Here is a 23067-nt window from a genome sequence, read left to right on the forward strand (position 1 = left end):
ATGCAACTGTGAAGCCATCTACAAGAAGGGACAGAGCAGACTGTACTTCTTGAAGAAGCTTAGGTCCTTTGGTGTTTGCAGCAAGATGCTCCTTCCTGCCCACAGCCATCAGCATCTACAACGGCTCTTCGAAGAAACCTGCAGAATATGAGCTACAACAACATTTAATTTCCCTTTGGGATTAATAAAGTATTTTTGAATTGAATTGAATTGAATTAAACAGTGAAATTTTGTGGATTTGGTTAATAGTTTGTAATTATTAAAGAGCTTTGAGCCCATAATCACAACACCAGAGGACATCTCTCATTTCTATTCATAAGTAATGAGTTTTGGTCACGAAATGAATTATTTTTTTAAATTATGATTTTAAATTATAATTCTTGATAAATATTAATTAATCAATAATCATAATCCTTACACAGCCAAATCTTTATATATATATATATATAAAAATGAAAGGCAGGTTGTGCAAATATGCTGATTTTGTTCCACAGCAGACTATCTGACTGCTCTGTCTGTCAGGTGTTCATTGGGTCCATCAGAGAAACTGTCTCTGTGGCGGCTGGGTTTAGCAGACAGCGCTCTGTAGCGCCACCTGAAGGTACCAGTCTAAACAGTTTTTGTGCAGGCTGTGTGGGGTCTGCAGAAATTTTAGCTGCCTTTTTGCTGACCCTGGACCTGTATAAGTCCTGGATGGAGAGAAGGTCAGCCCTGATTATTCTCTCTGCAGACCTGATAGTTCATTGCAGTCTGGACCTGTCCTGTTTTGTGGATGATCCAAACCACACTGAGATGGATGAAGACAGGACAGATTGAATGATGGCAGTGTAGAAGATGACCAGCAGCTCCTGTGGAAGGTTGTACTTCTTGGGTTACAGCAGAAAGTACAGTCTCTGCTGGACCTTCTTCCCAACAGTGTTTATTTGTGTGGACCACTTCAGGTCCAGAGAAACTTTGGTTGAACTACGTTATAGTTTGACTGAACTAAAACTTTGAAACATTGGTTGGGGGTTCTGTTTCTAGCTACTGTGAGGTCCAACAACCCAACTTTCAGCGAGTGTGCTTAGATGCTTGTGTTCATATGTTTTTTATGTAAATTATATAGAATCATGCAGAAAAACCCAGATAATTCTCATACTTGTAGCAGATTTCGCCACAGAACTTCATTAACTAGCTGTAGGTGTGTGTGACTGCAGCCTGCAGTAGCTGAAGGTGTTGAGCAGGTTGTTGCTTCATCCAGAATCATGAACTCCACAGTGAGCACATCAGATATGATGAGATATTAACCAATCAGACAGCTGCATGGTGTTGCCGTTCGGGATTCCAGGGAATCATCAGGTCGTTTCACTGAGCATGCTTCTGCTTCATGAAGGTGGATGAAGGTAGCAGAACAAAATGTTCCCGTCTGAGCCGGTGAAGATTGATGGTCTTCACCTACTGCACCCATGCTTCATTTCTTCCTGCAGATGCAGGCAGCATGTTTTACGTGTTAGCTGTATAACTGAGCCTCTGTGATGCACTAATGTTTGGTGGCCCTCTTGGAGCTAGTATTGGGGCAACTCTTTAGTTTTACATGTTTACTGGACACTATTCAGAGCAAGTATCACATTTTCCTTAGCTCTCTTCCTAATTCTCCCTGCAGAAACTGAATACTTGATGCTGAAATAATTTATCACACTCATCACTGTTGGTTAAAACAACAAACTGTCTCCAGATGGCAATTTCTGTTCAGCTTTGTCCTGTTTTTTAGAACTAGGAGGGATTTATCCAAATCCTGATTTATAAGCTTGCTCTCACAGCAGCTCTGCTCTCACAGCAGCTCTGAGGCTTTCCAGTTGTTACAGCAGGAGCTCTGTTGAAGTGGGGCTGTGTGGAGTAGTTACTGGTTGTTGCTATCTTACCCTATGTGTCCTTTCAACTTCACAGGCCTGAAAGGTGGTGCATCTGCCCCGATTTACAGGTTTAGATTTATTGTCCTAGGTTACGGAGCTGAAGGTACCCAAATCACAAACTGATGTGAACCCGGACTTGACTGTGATTATGTTGCAACTACTAATAGCTGTGCTCAATAATCAGGCTAAGTGTAGTTAGCCACACAAGCTAATAATGACGTATTTCTTTGCATTCTAGCAGTATAGGAACATGTTTACTAACAGGTTGTACAGTGAATGGTAACAGAGGCCGCCAGACAGAGTAAACTATTCATTACTACAGCTATCACCACAGATACCATGTTGGATTTAGAGGTCATGACAAAATTCCAATCCAAGATGGAAAGTTCTGGGAATTTTGTTTTCATTTGGAATTTTTGAAGTCTGGTTGTGTGAAATACAGGGGTTGGACAATGAAACTGAAACACCTGTCATTTTGGTGTGGGAGGTTTCATGGCTAAATTGGACCAGCCTGGTAGCCAGTCTTCATTGATTGCACATTGCACCAGTAAGAGCAGAGTGTGAAGGTTCAATTAGCAGGGTAAGAGCACAGTTTTGCTCAAAATATTGAAATGCACACAACATTATGGGTGACATACCAGAGTTCAAAAGAGGACAAATTGTTGGTGCGCGTCTTGCTGGCGCATCTGTGACCAAGACAGCAAGTCTTTGTGATGTATCAAGAGCCACGGTATCCAGGGTAATGTCAGCATACCACCAAGAAGGACGAACCACATCCAACAGGATTAACTGTGGACGCAAGAGGAAGCTGTCTGAAAGGGATGTTTGGGTGCTAACCCGGATTGTATCCAAAAAACATAAAACCACGGCTGCCCAAATCACGGCAGAATTAAATGTGCACCTCAACTCTCCTGTTTCCACCAGAACTGTCCATCAGGAGCTCCACAGGGTCAATATACACGTCCGGGCTGCTATAGCCAAACCTTTGGTCACTCATGCCAATGCCAAACGTCGGTTTCAATGGTGCAAGGAACACAAATCTTGGGCTGTGGACAATGTGAAACATGTATTGTTCTCTGTTGAGTCCACCTTTACTGTTTTCCCCACATCCGGGAGAGTTACGGTGTGGAGAAGCCCCAAAGAAGCGTACCACCCAGACTGTTGCATGCCCAGAGTGAAGCACGGGGGTGGATCAGTGATGGTTTGGGATGCCATATCATGACATTCCCTTGGCCCAATACTTGTGCTAGATGGGCGCGTCACTGCCAAGGACTACCGAACCATTCTTGAGGACCATGTGCATCCAATGGTTCAAACATTGTATCCTGAAGGCGGTGCCGTGTATCAGGATGACAATGCACCAATACACACAGCAAGACTGGTGAAAGATTGGTTTGATGAACATGAAAGTGAAGTTGAACATCTCCCATGGCCTGCACAGTCACCAGATCTAAATATTATTGAGCCACTTTGGGGTGTTTTGGAGGAGCGAGTCAGGAAACGTTTTCCTCCACCAGTATCACGTAGTGACCTGGCCACTATCCTGCAAGAAGAATGGCTTAAAATCCCTCTGACCACTGTGCAGGACTTGTATATGTCATTCCCAAGACGAATTGACACTGTATTGGCCGCAAAAGGAGGCCCTACACCATACTAATAAATTATTGTGGTCTAAAACCAGGTGTTTCAGTTTCATTGTCCAACCCCTGTATGTCAGCTGTGCTGTTTTTAAAGTGCTTATAAATAAAGTTGGCTTGGCTATTATTTAGATTTTTTGTTTCTGTACATGAATTAGATCAGTTTGTGTTGTAACGGGCCTTCAGACAGGTAAATTAAATGTTCTTTAGGAAGTTAAACTGATAAACTGACTCAGTGTGAATACTGGGTAGAACAGGCAGGGCCAGTAGGGCCTAAGCCCTACACTTTAGGGCATCAGATGTAAACACAAGCAGAGAAAGAAAAACACCAAGCTGGATGAAGGAAAAACAAGTTCATGTAGATGTTTTGTCATCAAAAGCCCTATTGTGCCCAGAGAGCCAGAAAAAACCAACAGCACTGCATGGGTCATGTGACCTGAGGTTTCCCACACCAATCATTGCATACATTTTCTTCAGGCAGTGTCTCCACATCTCTTCCTCCATCTATCCAGACTGTAAACATCTGATGGGTTCTTCTGTGTGAAGGCTTTAATTTAGGGAACTGGATCAGAGTGTTAGGAACCAGTCCGTGATGGACTCAGTGTTACAGGGTTTTGCCATGCCAGCTCTGCTGTTGAGAGGCACCCCTGATGTCTCTTTTCCACTGGTCTCTACTCAGCATCGTTCAGTTTGGCTTTACACGCTTTTTTGGCATTTCCATTTGTAACGGTGCTGTGGAACTGGTGGGACTTTCATCCTTAGGGATGAAATCACTTGAACAGTTAGTAAAGAAGGAACTATTGCAGACGGTGCAGAAAAAACGGACCCATTTCAGTTTCCTTATTAGGCAAGAAAAGGGGCTGATCTTTGACTGCATGCAGCCCCACACCCTGGCTGATCTCTCTGTAACATTAACACTATTTGTTGGCTGGTGCATTTTTTTGACAAAGGTCACAGGGAACAGGCGCCAACAGCACTTTTTCTAAGCCATTGATCTACACTAACGTGTGTGAGAGCCAAATCCAGTCGAGTTTCATTATTAAATTTGTAGACTACATTTTATTTGTTAGCATCCATGTTAGTGGGTCATGGTAAACTTTTATACTAATTCATTCAATGGTGCAACAACTCATACTCACCTAAATATTAACAAAATGAAAACACTTAAAGACATCCACCTAGCATGGTACCAACACTCATTAAAGGTACAGAGGCTGTTCTTTCTAAGGAAACTAAATGGTTTTAATGTTGATGAATCTTTTTAAAATGTTTTATTGTTCTTTTGTTGAATCTGTTTAACTTTTAGAATGGTGTGCTGGTTTGGTAACCTCAGCATGGTAAATAAGAAGAGGTTAATGAGTGTGGTTAAGGTCTGCACAAAGATTGCTGGTGCTGAATTGAGAGACCTTAACCAGATCTTCAGAACAAGAGTCACTAAGAGGGCAACATCAGTCCTTAAAGATTAAACTGGTACCTGAGGTCTTTGATTCCATTAGCAGATGGATTTTAAATTATTATTAAGAATTGTGAGCCTCCAGTCCTGATAAAATCCTTTAAATGTTTCTGATTGTTTCATTTATTTACCTTGGTATTGTGAGAGTTTATTGCTGTGGAAACTTTTTGGACTCTGCTGTAAATAAATTGAATTAATTTCAGGGAAAAGTGTTTAACTTCAACTCATCTCAGGGAATATATATTCCGAAAGCTCCATGTTTTCAGTGCACAGCCTGTACAGCTTAAATGTTTATCAAACAATTATATTACCATTATTATATTTATCACTACTTTATATATTTCCGTTCCTTTTCCTGCACAATAGTATTATTATTTATTATCACACCACTTTCAGCACCACTGAAAATAGGATGAAACCAATTCATCCTAAATCAAATGAGGTTAAAGTTTCAGCTTATGTTTTCTGTCATTTTTTGCCTGGTTTACTAAATGTTTTGTGGACCATCTAAGCTTAGACCAACTCAAGACTAGACAGCGTTGGTTGCTCTAACCCTAGATAAAATACAGAGCAGGTCTAAATCAAGACTAGCTATGGACATAAGGTTGGGTCAAGTCTATGTGAGGGCTACTTGTAGCCTTAACGGTTAAATCACGCCTGATTTAACTGTTAAGGTGAAGGTGCACCAAAATAAATTCACAGAAACACTGTCAGCAATTAGGGGAAGGTATTATGCTTGAACCGTTAGGGAAGGTTTGATGGTTTTTGGTAATAGTTCACAGAAGTTTGAAAATACCTCTTGAAAGGATTTTTCTCCAATACTCCTCTGAATGTTGTGCTTTGCAGGCAAGATACTGACTACTGATACTGACTACTGACAGGTACGGGGGTTGGACAATGAAACTGAATCACTTGGTTTTAGACCACAATAATTTATTAGTATGGTGCAGGGCCTCCTTTTGCGGCCAATACAGCGTCAATTCGTCTTGGGAATGACGTATACAAGTACTGCACAGTGGTCAGAGGGATTTTAAGCCATTCTTCTTGCAGGATAGTGGCCAGGTCACTACGTGATACTGGTGGAGGAAAACGTTTCCTGACTCGCTCCTCCAAAACACCCCAAAGTGGCTCAATAATATTTAGATCTGGTGACTGTGCAGGCCATGGGAGATGTTCAACTTCACTTTCATGTTCATCAAACCAATCTTTCACCAGTCTTGCTGTGTGTATTGGTGCATTGTCATCCTGATACACGACACCGCCTTCAGGATACAATGTTTGAACCATTGGATGCACATGGTCCTCAAGAATGGTTCGGTCGTCCTTGGCAGTGACGCGCCCATCTAGCACAGGTATTGGGCCAAGGGAATGCCATGATATGGCAGCCCAAACCATCACTGATCCACCCCCGTGCTTCACTCTGGGCATGCAACAGTCTGGGTGGTACGCTTCTTTGGGGCTTCTCCACACCGTAACTCTCCTGGATGTGGGGAAAACAGTAAAGGTGGACTCATCAGAGAACAATACATGTTTCACATTGTCCACAGCCCATGATTTGCGCTCCTTGCACCATTGAAACCGACGTTTGGCATTGGCATGAGTGACCAAAGGTTTGTCTATAGCAGCCCGGCCGTGTATATTGACCCTGTGGAGCTCCCGACGGACAGTTCTGGTGGAAACTGGAGAGTCGAGGTGCACATTTATTTCTGCCGTGATTTGGGCAGCCGTGGTTTTGTTTTTTGGATACAATCCGGGTTAGCACCCGAACATCCCTTTCAGACAGCTTCCTCTTGCGTCCACAGTTAATCCTGTTGGATGTGGTTCGTCCTTCTTGGTGGTATGCTGACATTACCCTGGATACCGTGGCTCTTGATACATCACAAAGACTTGCTGTCTTGGTCACAGATGCGCCAGCAAGACGTGCACCAACAATTTGTCCTCTTTTGAACTCTGGTATGTCACCCATAATGTTGTGTGCATTTCAATATTTTGAGCAAAACTGTGCTCTTACCCTGCTAATTGAACCTTCACACTCTGCTCTTACTGGTGCAATGTGCAATCAATGAAGACTGGCTACCAGGCTGGTCCAATTTAGCCTTGAAACATCCCACACTAAAATGACAGGTGTTTCAGTTTCATTGTCCAACCCCTACATATAAGCATTAGAACACAAGTACAAAAAGTCACATCAAAGATGTTAAAAAACAACTCAAATAATTAAATGAGCTCTCTCATGCTGGGCTAAAATCAAATGAAAAAACTGGAGACTGGTTTGCCCCCCTTTACCAGTTAAAAGACGTTCCAGCTGCATTCTGCACCACCTGGAGATGAGACATGAATGTCTGTGGGACACTATAGTATTCAGAGTTAAGGTAATCGAGGCATGTTGTGATAAATGCATGGATTATAGTTTGAAAGCCTTGTTTCAAAAGAACATTTTGCTAATTGCCTTAGTTGATACAAACTGGATTTTAACCCTGAGCTGATCTGACTGTCGTCCTAAGGTTAGTGACAGTAAGTTCTACAGAGGACGACCCACTAGAGAACCAGGAACTAAAAAGCTAAACCTTTGCCTTCCTGTCATTAAAATAAGGAAGCCAGGAGTCATCCAGCCTCTTACTTCTTTAAAGCGCCATTCTAACAATGACTGCATGGGGTAGGAGTCCTCTCGTTTAAAGGGGAAAACAAACATGGCAGCCATCAGCATAAAAATGAAAGGCACATTTGTGCTTCCTAAAGATGGAGTCCAAGGTAAATACAGGTCCTTCTCAAAATATTAGCATGTTGTGATAAAGTTTATTATTTTCCATAATGTAATGATGAAAATTTAACATTCATATATTTTAGATTCATTGCACACTAACTGAAATATTTCAGGTCTTTTATTGTCTTAATACGGATGATTTTGGCATACAGCTCATGAAACCCAAAATTCCTATCTCACAAAATTAGCATATTTCATCCGACCAATAAAAGAAAAGTGTTTTTAATACAAAAAACGTCAACCTTCAAATAATCATGTACAGTTATGCACTCAATACTTGGTCAGGAATCCTTTGGCAGAAATGACTGCTTCAATGCGGCGTGGCATGGAGGCAATCAGCCTGTGGCACTGCTGAGGTCTTATGGAGGCCCAGGATGCTTCGATAGCGGCCTTTAGCTCATCCAGAGTGTTGGGTCTTGAGTCTCTCAACGTTCTCTTCACAATATCCCACAGATTCTCTATGGGGTTCAGGTCAGGAGAGTTGGCAGGCCAATTGAGCACAGTGATACCATGGTCAGTAAACCATTTACCAGTGGTTTTGGCACTGTGAGCAGGTGCCAGGTCGTGCTTGAAAAATGAAATCTTCATCTCCATAAAGCTTTTCAGCAGATGGAAGCATGAAGTGCTCCAAAATCTCCTGATAGCTAGCTGCATTGACCCTGCCCTTGATAAAACACAGTGGACCAACACCAGCAGCTGACACGGCACCCCAGACCATCACTGACTGTGGGTACTTGACACTGGACTTCTGGCATTTTGGCATTTCCTTCTCCCCAGTCTTCCTCCAGACTCTGGCACCTTGATTTCCGAATGACATGCAGAATTTGCTTTCATCCGAAAAAAGTACTTTGGACCACTGAGCAACAGTCCAGTGCTGCTTCTCTGTAGCCCAGGTCAGGCGCTTCTGCCGCTGTTTCTGGTTCAAAAGTGGCTTGACCTGGGGAATGCGGCACCTGTATCCCATTTCCTGTACACACCTGTGCACGGTGGCTCTGGATGTTTCTACTCCAGACTCAGTCCACTGCTTCCGCAGGTCCCCCAAGGTCTGGAATCGGCCCTTCTCCACAATCTTCCTCAGGGTCCGGTCACCTCTTCTCGTTGTGCAGCGTTTTCTGCCACACTTTTTCCTTCCCACAGACTTCCCACTGAAGTGCCTTGATACAGCACTCTGGGAACAGCCTATTCGTTCAGAAATGTCTTTCTGTGTCTTACCCTCTTGCTTGAGGGTGTCAATAGTGGCCTTCTGGACAGCAGTTAGGTCGGCAGTCTTACCCATGATTGGGGTTTTGAGTGATGAACCAGGCTGGGAGTTTTAAAGGCCTCAGGAAACTTTTGCAGGTGTTTAGAGTTAACTCGTTGATTCAGATGATTAGGTTCATAGCTCGTTTAGAGACCCTTTTAATGATATGCTAATTTTGTGAGATAGGAATTTTGGGTTTTCATGAGCTGTATGCCAAAATCATCCGTATTAAGACAATAAAAGACCTGAAATATTTCAGTTAGTGTGCAATGAATCTAAAATATATGAATGTTAAATTTTCATCATGACATTATGGAAAATAATGAACTTTATCACAATATGCAAATTTTTTGAGAAGGACCTGTAGATACAATGACAAAAAACAGAGACCCAAGACCAAGCCCTTCAGGACCATATGGGAATGGGAAATCGAGGAAGATTTAAAATAGCTCATACTGATACAGAAAGTCCTTTCTGTGAAGTAGGACTGCATGTTTCCAGTCATTTGAAGCAACATCGGCGGTGAGACTACTGTTAATAACAGCAAAAAGAGAAGGTCCCAAAGTAGAAATAACCTCCTTAAAGACCTAGGTGGGAGTGCATCCATAGGAGAACCTGAGGGCTTAAGTTGATCAGTAATCTTATTAAAACAGTTAAAAGTCACCTGCACGAACTTAGTGAGAAGTAGCAGAGCAGGAAACTAAGAGTGGTGGGGCAGAGGTAGGGGGAGATATTTGAGCACCAACATTTGCTACCCTGTCCACAAAAAAGTTCAGAAACTCTCCACATGCCTCAACGGAGAGTTCAATGCTGACAGTTTGTGAGAACATAGTTAAAACATTTAGCATCTCTCAGAGCTGTCTGATGGCGACGCAAACAGTCCCTTCAGTTTTGAAATTACACTTGAAGTTTATCCTTCTTCAACTTTCTGTTTGCCTTTTCACACTCGTGACTACGGGTACGAGTTGATTTAGCCGGCCAGCAAACATGTATGTTAAACAATAACCAACAATAACAACTCTGTCATATTTGGTCATTATTTCAGCTAAATGTTCAGAAGAATCCTTTAAAAACATTTTGTGATGTTTGGGTGATCGGTAAATTACTGCCCACAATGTTGTTTTCCATTAGAAGACATTCAAAGCTGAAGAAAGATGATGAGAGAGGATGTTGCTTACATGTGATCCCATCCTTAAAAACAGTCGCTCTTCCTTCTCCTCATCCCGACATTCATGGGGAGTTAAAATAGCCGCAATCTAGTGGCAACAATTCAGAAAACACACTAGTCTCAACAGCATTCATCCATGTCTCCATCAAGCAGAGAAAATCCAAACCTCTTGAGGTGAAGAAGTCTTTGAGGATGAAGACTTGTTACTCCTTGACCTGGCGTTGACCAGTCCAAACCTGACAGGAGCTGGCCCAACTGAAGCACTGACAGTCCGAGGATCTTTACGGAGAGTTCCCAGGATTCCCAGGTTCACCCCACGCTGCCGTGGATGAGGAGAATGAGTACGGGAGGAAGAATTAAACTTTTTATTTCTTCTTTTATTACTGTAAGTTCCCAAGTTAAACAAAGACATGTGGAAACGTCCGAATCTTGGCTGAAAGCTGATATAAATAATGTTTACGAACACCGAACACAGTTCAAACTACAAGCAGCTGAATCAGAAAGTAAACAAACCCAAAACTGTATCACAGTTTAAAGTGGATCTCTATTGTTCACCAAATGGCTTCAAGACAGAACCAGCAGGTCCGCTGGAGGCAGAGATCTCACAGAGTCCAAAAATAGGAGTTTTATCACAATGCACCCAGGATTTACTCAACCAGCAGCAAAGGACCAGAATTATCAGTTACATATGAAAATGATTAGCATAACTATTATTTAAATAGAGTTTCTAATTTCTGAGAAAAACTCGATTAGATTTTGGCGTTTTATTTAGAGCACAAACCTCACTAAAAGCCCTTAGAGCTTAAGAGGTTAAAACATCTGTTTGCTGTCAAAACTACATTTCTGCAGATATTTCAACCAACCACAGGGGGAGGACGTTGAAAGGAGGTCATGACGTGGAAAATTTAATTATTTCCACACCAGCTCTGATCTGATTCCAGCATCATCCAGTACCAGGATGTGGTCTGGAAGGGACAGACAGATGGGTCTATTTTCCTAATGTTTGCTGGCTCAAACAACAGGCGGCTCCTCTGATATCACTGAATGAATCCATATCTATAGTTATTTCTTTAGCTGCTGAGTGGAGTCCTCTGAGGTACCTCTCAGACCTTCAGTCCTCTATCTGGACTTCGTTAGTGTGCAGAAACTGCCTCCTCGTTATCTCCAATCTGCCATCATTTTTAGCTTCGCAGTGAGCTGCTTCGAGCTGATGGTTTCAGCTCTGCTTGGTTTGCGATGTTGCAACACAGCAGCTGCACACCTCCAAATATGGAGCTGCTTTCAACTTTTTGTTTAGTTTGAGTTGGAGCTCTTGACCTGAAATAAACTTTCACTTATAGATGGATTCAGCTATGCAGAGAAACCAGATATGGAGCTCTGTTTCCACCAGCACTGAAATCCCTTTAACATTCTTTAGAATCTTTGTTAAAAGGAAGATGTTTTTTCAACTTTTTCTTACTAGTAGACTTGTTTGGTTGTCCTAACATCTACAGAAGATCCACTGCTTCATGTCCTGCCGTCTGTCTTGTCCTTCCCTTGGTCAGTGCAGTAGTCATGCTTTAAGGTGCAGCCAAACCAAATCTGCATAAACTAACTGCAAAAAACCAGTTGGAGCCAGTTTGCTGTTTGTTGTATCATGTATATTTAAATACTTCACAGTAAAGTGAAATGTTCTGATCATGTGGCTGGTCATGTGACTTCCTAAAGAAGGAAACAGCCTGCTCAGATGTTTCTGTTCTGATGAGTGGACTCATGGTTCTGTTGTTTCCTCCACCGAAGCCTCTGGACAGATTTGTCTTCTGTTTCTCTGCTGCAGCATGGAGAGCAACGGAAATGTTTGATTGCTGTAAATTGTTCTCAGACTACCCAAGCATCCCACCTCCCAGTATGAGCTCCTCTTCCAGCTTTCAGCTTCTCTCTGATGATCAACAGCCCGGTTTCAGTAAAGTTTCCCATTGCAGCTGTGTTGGACCTGGTCCAGATTAACGCTGTTACCTCTAATTTCTGATTTCAGTCTAACAGTTCTGATAAACAGAAGAGCAAAGTCCCCAATAACAGCTGAAGGTTTGACCTTTGAACCAGTTTTTCCTGCAAGACAAAGATGGTTTCAGTTCTTCCAGAAATTCCGCATGTTTTGGGTTGAAGCTTCAGGTCCGGATCAGAATCCATCTTGTTGTTGACATCCTACTTCATGCTGTTGGAGATCTTTAGTGGTTCCCACCTTGCTAAACTCTGATGCTAAATAATGACAATATAGATGAGATGTTTACTGTTCTTCCATATTTAGTGGTCAGAATTCCTCTCAGATCTGTTTTTGTTTAGAAACTCGGATGTTAGAGAAAGTATTCCTGGTTCACGACAGATTGTTGCTGGTGTTAACTCATGATAAACGATACACACAGAAACTTTTACTTAATACAGGAGTGAGAAAAAAAGCCATTCTAAGGTTAGTAGAGGCCTTATAAGAGCCTTACAGAGGTCAGGCTAATGTTGAGACCCCTTCCTTTAAGGCGGTGGGTGCCAAAACTTTTTATCACGTGGGCTGAAATGGTCAAGTCAAAGGTTCTCATGGATCTAAAATCTATAATTTCTAAAAAAAAAAAAAAAAAAACTACGATCACAAAAAAAATAATCTTGTAAACCTTTTTTACCTGTAAATATTGAACTAAGCCTAAAATATTATAATTTAACAGATAAAGTAGTCGGATTGTTTTGCAGGAAAAGGATGAAAGGAAAGGGATTAATCTTCTTTTGGACTTGATTGAACAACTTTAGTCTATTCTCAGTTATCAGAACAGGATTTGGGTCGATTTTGCTTTCAAAAATCCTTGCTGTACTTATTCAAGTTAAGTAAATTAATCAAAAGCAGATTTGGGAGCAACAAGTTGTTGGATTAATGTGGTCCATTTACTTAGTGTGAGAAGATTAAAATTTTTCCCGAATTAAAACTAAAAGGTCTCCATCTGCATCAACCATCTGTGCTGGAGGCCAAATTTATTTCATTCTTGAATTAAAGTCAAGGCCCACACAGAATAAGTCCAGGGCCCACAAATGGCCCTAGGGCCACACTTTGGACATGCCAAAGTGGAGATTTTTGCTTATAGCTAAATTATGCTTAAATTACAGGTCCTTCTCAAAAAATTAGCATATTGTGATAAAGTTCATTATTTTCCATAATGTCATGATGAAAATTTAACATTCATATATTTTAGATTCATTGCACAGTAACTGAAATATTTCAGGTCTTTTCTTGTCTTAATACGGATGATTTTGGCATACAGCTCATGAAAACCCAAAATTCCTATCTCACAAAATTAGCATATCATTAAAAGGGTCTCTAAACGAGCTATGAACCTAATCATCTGAATCAACGAGTTAACTCTAAACACCTGCAAAAGATTCCTGAGGCCTTTAAAACTCCCAGCCTGGTTCATCACTCAAAACCCCAATCATGGGTAAGACTGCGGACCTGACTGCTGTCCAGAAGGCCACTATTGACACCCTCAAGCAAGAGGGTAAGACACAGAAAGACATTTCTGAACGAATAGGCTGTTCCCAGAGTGCTGTATCAAGGCACCTCAGTGGGAAGTCTGTGGGAAGGAAAAAGTGTGGCAGAAAACACTGCACAACGAGAAGAGGTGACCGGACCCTGAGGAAGATTGTGGAGAAGGGCCGATTCCAGACCTTGGGGGACCTGCGGAAGCAGTGGACTGAGTCTGGAGTAGAAACATCCAGAGCCACCGTGCACAGGCGTGTGCAGGAAATGGGCTACAGGTGCCGCATTCCCCAGGTCAAGCCACTTTTGAACCAGAAACAGCGGCAGAAGCGCCTGACCTGGGCTACAGAGAAGCAGCACTGGACTGTTGCTCAGTGGTCCAAAGTACTTTTTTCGGATGAAAGCAAATTCTGCATGTCATTCGGAAATCAAGGTGCCAGAGTCTGGAGGAAGACTGGGGAGAAGGAAATGCCAAAATGCCAGAAGTCCAGTGTCAAGTACCCACAGTCAGTGATGGTCTGGGGTGCCGTGTCAGCTGCTGGTGTTGGTCCACTGTGTTTTATCAAGGACAGGGTCAATGCAGCTAGCTATCAGGAGATTTTGGAGCACTTCATGCTTCCATCTGCTGAAAAGCTTTATGGAGATGAAGATTTCATTTTTCAGCACGACCTGGCACCTGCTCACAGTGCCAAAACCACTGGTAAATGGTTTACTGACCATGGTATCACTGTGCTCAATTGGCCTGCCAACTCTCCTGACCTGAACCCCATAGAGAATCTGTGGGATATTGTGAAGAGAACGTTGAGAGACTCAAGACCCAACACTCTGGATGAGCTAAAGGCCGCTATCGAAGCATCCTGGGCCTCCATAAGACCTCAGCAGTGCCACAGGCTGATTGCCTCCATGCCACGCCGCATTGAAGCAGTCATTTCTGCCAAAGGATTCCCGACCAAGTATTGAGTGCATAACTGTACATGATTATTTGAAGGTTGACGTTTTTTGTATTAAAAACACTTTTCTTTTATTGGTCGGATGAAATATGCTAATTTTGTGAGATAGGAATTTTGGGTTTTCATGAGCTGTATGCCAAAATCATCCGTATTAAGACAATAAAAGACCTAAAATATTTCAGTTAGTGTGCAATGAATCTAAAATATATGAATGTTAAATTTTCATCATGACATTATGAAAAATAATTAACTTTATCACAATATGCTAATATTTTGAGAAGGACCTGTATATCTTTAATAATCATAGTCATGTAGGAAGTTTTGCCTGGAAAAGAAAACTGTTCCTTCCCCCTCCTCTGATTATATGAGGATTCGTGCACTGGCCGTGCACCACCTCACCATCCCTTCTTATTACACTTAGGTGCACAAGGCTCCAGGGTGATGCAGCTGATAGCGCTGTTGCCTTGCAGCAAGAAGGTGTCTGGTTCAAACTCTGGCCTTTCTGCGTGGAGATGGATGTTCTTACCTGTTCATGGGTTCTGACTTCCTCTCACAATACAGAAACATGCATGTTCTGTTAACTGACCGCTCTAAATTGCTCTTAGGTTGTTGAGTGTGTGCTTGCATGGTTGTGTCTCTGTGGTGTCCTGTGATGGGACGCTGGACAGGTCGCCAGTCCTGTTTGACAGGACAGTTGGCCATGGTGACATCAGCCTATACTAATCTATACATCTGTTCTCCAGGTGTGTGTTTCTAGCTAACCCCCGTTTCCTCCTGTCTGCAGGTGCTCAGTGTCTGGACCTTGGTAGCCGGGTCATGTGCCGGTGTCGGCCAGGGTTCACTGGTGCTCGCTGTGAGACCAACATCGATGACTGCGCCAGCAACCCCTGCCACAACGCCGGCACGTGCATGGATGGCATCAATGACTTCACCTGCACATGCACTCTAGGCTTCTCTGGCAAGGACTGCTTGGTGCGCAGGAGTCCCTGCGACTACTTACGCTGCAACAATGGGGGCACGTGTTACACCCACTTCACCGGCCCCGTGTGTCAGTGTCCTTCAGGTTTCATGGGTGCACGCTGTGAGTACTCCCTCACCATTCCCTCTTCAAGACCTCCAGAAGGCGGAGACGGCTCTCCGGCGCTGATCGCAGCCATCGCACTTGGTCTGGTGACTATGTCACTGCTGGTGTGCGCCGCCATCCACCTCTTGCGTCAGCTCCGCCGGGGCAGGCAGCTAGCAGCCATCTCGAGGTCGGTAAAAAATGACCTGGAGACAGTGAACAACCGCAATGCTGTGATTGGTGGGGGTGGACCCAACAACGGGAGTTTAATGGGAGTGTCACTGTGCAGCCTGAAGGAGAAGGAGGCCTTTCTTCTCCCCGGAGGTCCATTTAAAGTGTCCAACAAGGATGCAGAGCTGGCAGAGAAGAGCAGCGACATGTCCATGTTCAAAAACAAAATGGCCGACTGTAACCTGGTTAAAGAGGAGCACCGCCTGGAGAAGAACAAGTTTGACCCGTAAGGCTTTGACAATGTGATGGTTATCTTTGTGTTTCCTGGTCTGTCTCAGCTCCTGTTTTTGTTCTGTGAAGGCAAGTAGAAGCATGTATGTTACCTGATGTTTGGAACGTTTCGCTGAACATGTCTGAATTAAGCCTCTGTCTCTCTAGAAACTGTCAGAAACACGACTCCTCCATCATCATCCCACCTCTCAGTTTTGCGAAGGACGGTCTGTATCATCCGCTGTTCATCATCCCCGAGCCCGTGGATCAGTGTGTGTTTGCCACAGAGGTGAGGCCCTAACCAAACGTTTTTTCCTCCATTCAGCAGCTAATCCCAGCCAGGTTCCTCAAGCTTCTTCATTCAGAGGATGGAAGTGGTGGAAGTAGAGTCTGATCTGGACATTGAACCTGTTAGAAATGAGGGCAGGTAGAGTTAGGTTCAGAATAACAGCAGTGTGTTTAAAAATGTGAGCTGCTTCAAAGTTCCAAATCCTTAGAATAGTTTTTATTTCCATTCTTTGGGAACTTTTCTTCTAAATCAAACCGTGAAGAAAAATGAACACTGGTTCAGCATAATAACAGCATTTGCATTTTTCTTTAAAGGCTGGAATATTTACTGTTTAAAATGAAACTTTTTAGGATTCACTGAACTAATATTTAGTTGTAGAACCACTGGTTCTGAGAACTGCTTCAGGTCTGTGCTGTATGGAGTCGACCTGGTTCTGGCTCCTGTGAACAGGTATTCTAGCCCAGGGTGATTTGACAATATTCCCGATTTCTCTGCGTTTCTTGGTTCTGCCTCAGAATCAGCATTCATGATGTCACAAGTTTTCAACAGGATTAAGGTCCAAGGATTAGACTGGACACTCCAGAACTTTGGTTTTGAATCTACGTCCGCCTCTTTGCCTGCTTTCTCCTAAGCTCCCTGCTTGCTTGCATTCTTTTACTCCTAACTTTTTATCACAGCCAAAATTACAGAAATATTGGACTAAAACTACTTCTTACCAGCGACTCCCAGGGATTATTATTATTTTTATGTTTGTTCTAGAGGATTTTGATGTTTTTATAATTGAACCCAAAAGAAGGACAAGTTGACGCCAGCTAATCAGCACAAAATGCCTCCCTTCACCACAGAGGACTTTGACAAACCTTTACAGAAATTGTCTGTTTTGGAGATGAAAATCCATGGACTAGAAGTGAATGTGGAGGTGAATATGAGGTACAACGATGATTCAACTCTGCCTGTGATCCCAAACAGTGACAGCCAGCTCAACAACTCAGCCGGCAATCAGAACACTGAGAATAAACCTACCGGCAGACCCCCCTGGCATGTTTTAGGGGCATGCCCAAAAAATGAAGGTGGACGACTCACTGGAAGATCTCAGCAATTAAATAAATTAGAATGGCCAGAATTACAGAGAAATGCCCCAGTTTCCCCTGGGAAAAGGAGACTTCGACAGCAAGCTGCTGTCACAACAACTGATAGGAGTGAGACAGCTGGAAATACAGGTCCTTCTCAAAATATTAGCATATTGTGATAAAGTTCATTATTTTCTATAATGTAATGATGAAAATTTAACATTCATATATTTTAGATTCATTGCACACTAACTGAAATATTTCAGGTCTTTTATTGTCTTAATACGGATGATTTTGGAATACAGCTCATGAAAACTCAAAATTCCTACTGTGGAAGAACCACGGTGCTGGTATTATTGGACCTTAGTGCAGCATTCGACACTGTTGATCACTCCATTTTATTAGAGCGCCTGGAAAACTGGGTCGGCCTTTCTGGTACAGCACTCAACTGGTTTAAATCCTACTTGAAGGACAGGGACTTTTTTGTGTCAGTAGGTAACTTTACATCAGAGACACAAAAATCACATGTGGCGTTCCCCAAGGGTCCATCTTAGGGCCCCTCCTATTCAATATCTACAGGTCCTTCTCAAAAAATTTGCATATTGTGATAAAGTTCATTATTTTCCATAATGTCATGATGAAAATTTAACATTCATATATTTTAAATTCATTGCACACTAACTGAAATATTTCAGGTCTTTTATTGTCTTAATACGGATGATTTTGGCATACAGCTCATGAAAACTCAAAATTCCTATCTCACAAAATTAGCATATCATTAAAAGGGTCTCTAAACGAGCTATGAACCTAATCATCTGAATCAACGAGTTAACTCTAAACACCTGCAAAAGATTCCTGAGGCCTTTAAAACTCCCAGCCTGGTTCATCACTCAAAACCCCAATCATGGGTAAGACTGCCGACCTGACTGCTGTCCAGAAGGCCACTATTGACACCCTCAAGCAAGAGGGTAAGACACAGAAAGAAATTTCTGAACGAATAGGCTGTTCCCAGAGTGCTGTATCAAGGCACCTCAGTGGGAAGTCTGTGGGAAGGAAAAAGTGTGGCAGAAAACGCTGCACAACGAGAAGAGGTGACCGGACCCTGAGGAAGATTGTAGAGAAGGGCCGATTCCAGACCTTGGGGGACCTGCGGAAGCAGTGGACTGAGTCTGAAGTAGAAACATCCAGAGCCACCGTGCACAGGCGTGTGCAGGAAATGGGCTACAGGTGCCGCATTCCCCAGATCAAGCCACTTTTGAACCAGAAACAGCAGCAGAAGCGCCTGACCTGGGCTACAGAGAAGCAGCACTGGACTGTTGCTCAGTGGTCCAAAGTACTTTTTTCGGATGAAAGCAAATTCTGCATGTCATTCGGAAATCAAGGTGCCAGAGTCTGGAGGAAGACTGGGGAGAAGGAAATGCCAAAATGCCAGAAGTCCAGTGTCAAGTACCCACAGTCAGTGATGGTCTGGGGTGCCGTGTCAGCCGCTGGTGTTGGTCCACTGTGTTTGATCAAGGGCAGGGTCAATGCAGCTAGCTATCAGGAGATTTTGGAGCACTTCATGCTTCCATCTGCTGAAAAGCTTTATGGAGATGAAGATTTCATTTTTCAGCACGACCTGGCACCTGCTCACAGTGCCAAAACCACTGGTAAATGGTTTACTGACCATGGTATCACTGTGCTCAATTGGCCTGCCAACTCTCCTGACCTGAACCCCATAGAGAATCTGTGGGATATTGTGAAGAGAACGTTGAGAGACTCAAGACCAAACACTCTGGATGAGCTAAAGGCCGCTATCGAAGCATCCTGGGCCTCCATAAGACCTCAGCAGTGCCACAGGCTGATTGCCTCCACGCCACGCCGCACTGAAGCAGTCATTTCTGCCAAAGGATTCCCGACCAAGTATTGAGTGCATAACTGTACATGATTATTTGAAGGTTGACGTTTTTTGTATTAAAAACACTTTTCTTTTATCGGTCGGATGAAATATGCTAATTTTGTGAGATAGGAATTTTGGGTTTTCATGAGCTGTATGCCAAAATCATCCGTATTAAGACAATAAAAGACCTGAAATATTTCAGTTAGTGTGCAATGAATCTAAAATATATGAATGTTAAATTTTCATTATGACATTATGGAAAATAATGAACTTTATCACAATATGCTAATATTTTGAGAAGGACCTGTAAAGGAATTTCCCTCCAAAACAGATTTGCTCCACTACAGAATGAAAACCAGGAAAATGATCCATCTTCTGAGAACAATAAAAGATTTGATAACAACCTTCATTCTAAACAGTCTTCTCCTAAGCTGCCAGAGAAAAAGCGCCCCACCGGACCAAGAACCCTAATAGTGGGCAATACAGCTGTGGATGGGATTAAAAACTTCTGCAACAAGAAAAACACAGAAGTTCTGATTGGTACCAGTAACGTGGTCTCTGATATCTCAGAGAATATTCTTGCAATCACTGAAAAGCGCCCGTCTCTAGAAAACCTTTTATACACTGTGGAGCCATGGATGACGTGGCTAAGAAAAAATCAGAAGGATTGAAGGAGGATTTCACTCGTCTTCTGACTATTGTTGGAGGTCTCAATATCAAGGTGTTTCTCAGCGGACCCTTTGCACCAATTTTCTGTGGAGATGAGATTTTTTCCAGACTTCTGATGATTAATAAGTGGTTGAAAAAACTTTAAATTTATGGTTACATGAATTAAATGAAGCTCCCATTCTGATAGAGGCGACGCCTCCGAACTACAATTTTCTTTGTGAGAGCAGACAGCAAAGAAAAGGTGGAGGGGCCACTGTGTTTAAAGATTTATTAGAGTGTAAAAATTTATTTCTGGGCAAATTTGACTCTTTTGAATGTTTGGCTCTCCAGGTAAAGAGCCCGGTCCGAACCATGTTCTTGAATATTTACAGGCCTCCTAAGTCCAAAACAAACTTTTTCATTGATTTTCATGAGCTTTTATCTGTGATTTGTGTTGATTATGACTGTTTAATTATTGTGGGAGACTTCAACATTCACATGGACAATCCTGAAGACAGAAGTACAATAGATCTATGTGACACTCTTAGAAATGTTGGTTTGACTCAACATGTTAAACAGCAAACGCACAAACAGGGACATATTTTGGACTTGATCATCACTAAGGGTCTAAACATTTCCAAGGTGTCTGTAACTGATGTTCTTCTATCTGACCACTTTTCTGTTATTTTTGAAACCATCATCTCTAATGACTCAGTTTGCCAAAGAGACATGATAAGAAAACGCATCTTTAAGGACGGTGCTGCTGAAACCTTTAACCAGATTTACTCTTCTACCTCCACTTTGCCCTGTAACACTGTAGATGAGCTGGTAGATAACTTTCATTCTAAAATCTCGGACATCATTGATTCAATTGCTCAAATTAAAGTGAAAGTCATTTCTGGGAAGAAAATGTCTCCTTGGAGAAGTGCTCCACCAGTCAGAAGTGAAAAAAAGGAGTGTTGAAAAGCTGAACGCAGGTGGAGAAAGACTGGACTCCAGGTTCACTATATTATCTATAAAGAGATTCTATACAGATATAACCTACAACTGAAAAATGCAAGGGAATCTTTCTTTTCTGAGATCATCAGTAAAAACATTAACAATGCTGGTGCATTGTTTGCCACGGTCGACAGGTTAACAAACCATCCTGTAACTGTAGCATCTGAACTCCACTCTACCAGGGCCTGCAATGAATTTGCTAAATTCTTTACTGAAAAAACCCAAAAGATCAGAGGGGCAGTCAGAACATCCACATCAACTCCAGTACCAATGTTGTCTCCAACTAGAACTGATTTTGACAAAATTTCCCAATTTCACCAAATAAACTACAAAAACTTAGAAGAAATCGTACAGCAACTAAGCTCTTCTTCCTGCTGTCTCAATGTTTTACCCACAGCTTTCCTTTAGAAAGCTTTGCCTGTAATAACATCTGATTTAACACAAATAATAAACACGTCCCTTTTGTCAGGTGTTTTCCTCCAGGCCCTGAAAACAGCAATTATCAAACCTTTATTGAAAAAGAACAACTTGGACAAGCTGCTACTACAGAACTACAGGCCTATATCAAACCTCCTCTTCATCAGTAAGATTATTGAAAAAGCTGTATTTCAACAGTTAAACAACTTCCTAACAACAACCAACCGCTTCGATGTCTTCCAGTCAGGCTTCCTGCTCACCACAGTACAGAGACTGCTCTTGTCAAGGTGTTCAATGACATCTGTATAAATGCAGACTGTGGAAGAACCACGGTGCTGGTATTATTGGACCTTAGTGCAGCATTCGACACTGTTGATCACTCCATTTTATTAGAGCGCCTGGAAAACTGGGTCGGCCTTTCTGGTACAGCACTCAACTGGTTTAAATCCTACTTGAAGGACAGGGACTTTTTTGTGTCAGTAGGTAACTTTACATCAGAGACACAAAAATCACATGTGGCGTTCCCCAAGGGTCCATCTTAGGGCCCCTCCTATTCAATATCTACAGGTCCTTCTCAAAAAATTAGCATATTGTGATAAAGTTCATTATTTTCCATAATGTAATGATGAAAATTTAACATTCATATATTTTAAATTCATTGCACACTAACTGAAATATTTCAGGTCTTTTATTGTCTTAATACGGATGATTTTGGCATACAGCTCAAGAAAACTCAAAATTCCTATCTCACAAAATTAGCATATCATTAAAAGGGTCTCTAAACGAGCTATGAACCTAATCATCTGAATCAACGAGTTAACTCTAAACACCTGCAAAAGATTCCTGAGGCCTTTAAAACTCCGGGCCTGGTTCATCACTCAAAACCCCAATCATGGGTAAGACTGCCGACCTGACTGCTGTCCAGAAGGCCACTATTGACACCCTCAAGCGAGAGGGTAAGACACAGAAAGAAATTTCTGAACGAATAGGCTGTTCCCAGAGTGCTGTATCAAGGCACCTCAGTGGGAAATCTGTGGGAAGGAAAAAGTGTGGCAGAAAACGCTGCACAACGAGAAGAGGTGACCGGACCCTGAGGAAGATTGTGGAGAAGGGCCGATTCCAGACCTTGGGGGACCTGCGGAAGCAGTGGACTGAGTCTGGAGTAGAAACATCCAGAGCCACCGTGCACAGGGGTGTGCAGGAAATGGGCTACAGGTGCCACATTCCCCAGGTCAAGCCACTTTTGAACCAGAAACAGCGGCAGAAGCGCCTGACCTGGGCTACATAGAAGCAGCACTGGACTGTTGCTCAGTGGTCCAAAGTACTTTTTTCGGATGAAAGCAAATTTTGCATGTCATTCGGAAATCAAGGTGCCAGAGTCTGGAGGAAGACTGGGGAGAAGGAAATGCCAAAATGCCAGAAGTCCAGTGTCAAGTACCCACAGTTAGTGATGGTCTGGGGTGCCGTGTCAGCTGCTGGTGTTGGTCCACTGTGTTTTATCAAGGGCAGGGTCAATGCAGCTAGCTATCAGGAGATTTTGGAGCACTTCATGCTTCCATCTGCTGAAAAGCTTTATGGAGATGAAGATTTCATTTTTCAGCACGACCTGGCACCTGCTCACGGTGCCAAAACCACTGGTAAATGGTTTACTGACCATGGTA

The 23067-nt window shown here is 42.6% G+C and overlaps 1 protein-coding gene across 1 annotated transcript in view; it reads left to right on the top strand.

Moving 5' to 3' along the window:
- The window catches only part of dlc (deltaC), a 96547-nt gene that overhangs the window by 61093 nt on the left and 12387 nt on the right, over positions 1 to 23067 (top strand). Inside the window, exons 8-9 of the mRNA XM_047392668.1 lie at positions 15385 to 16120; positions 16273 to 16393. Coding sequence (XP_047248624.1) covers positions 15385 to 16120; positions 16273 to 16393 — 857 coding nt within the window. The remainder of the gene's footprint in view (positions 1 to 15384; positions 16121 to 16272; positions 16394 to 23067) is intronic.

The sequence above is a fragment of the Girardinichthys multiradiatus genome, chromosome 18 (genome assembly GCF_021462225.1).
Source record: "Girardinichthys multiradiatus isolate DD_20200921_A chromosome 18, DD_fGirMul_XY1, whole genome shotgun sequence".
Classification (NCBI taxonomy): domain Eukaryota; kingdom Metazoa; phylum Chordata; class Actinopteri; order Cyprinodontiformes; family Goodeidae; genus Girardinichthys; species Girardinichthys multiradiatus.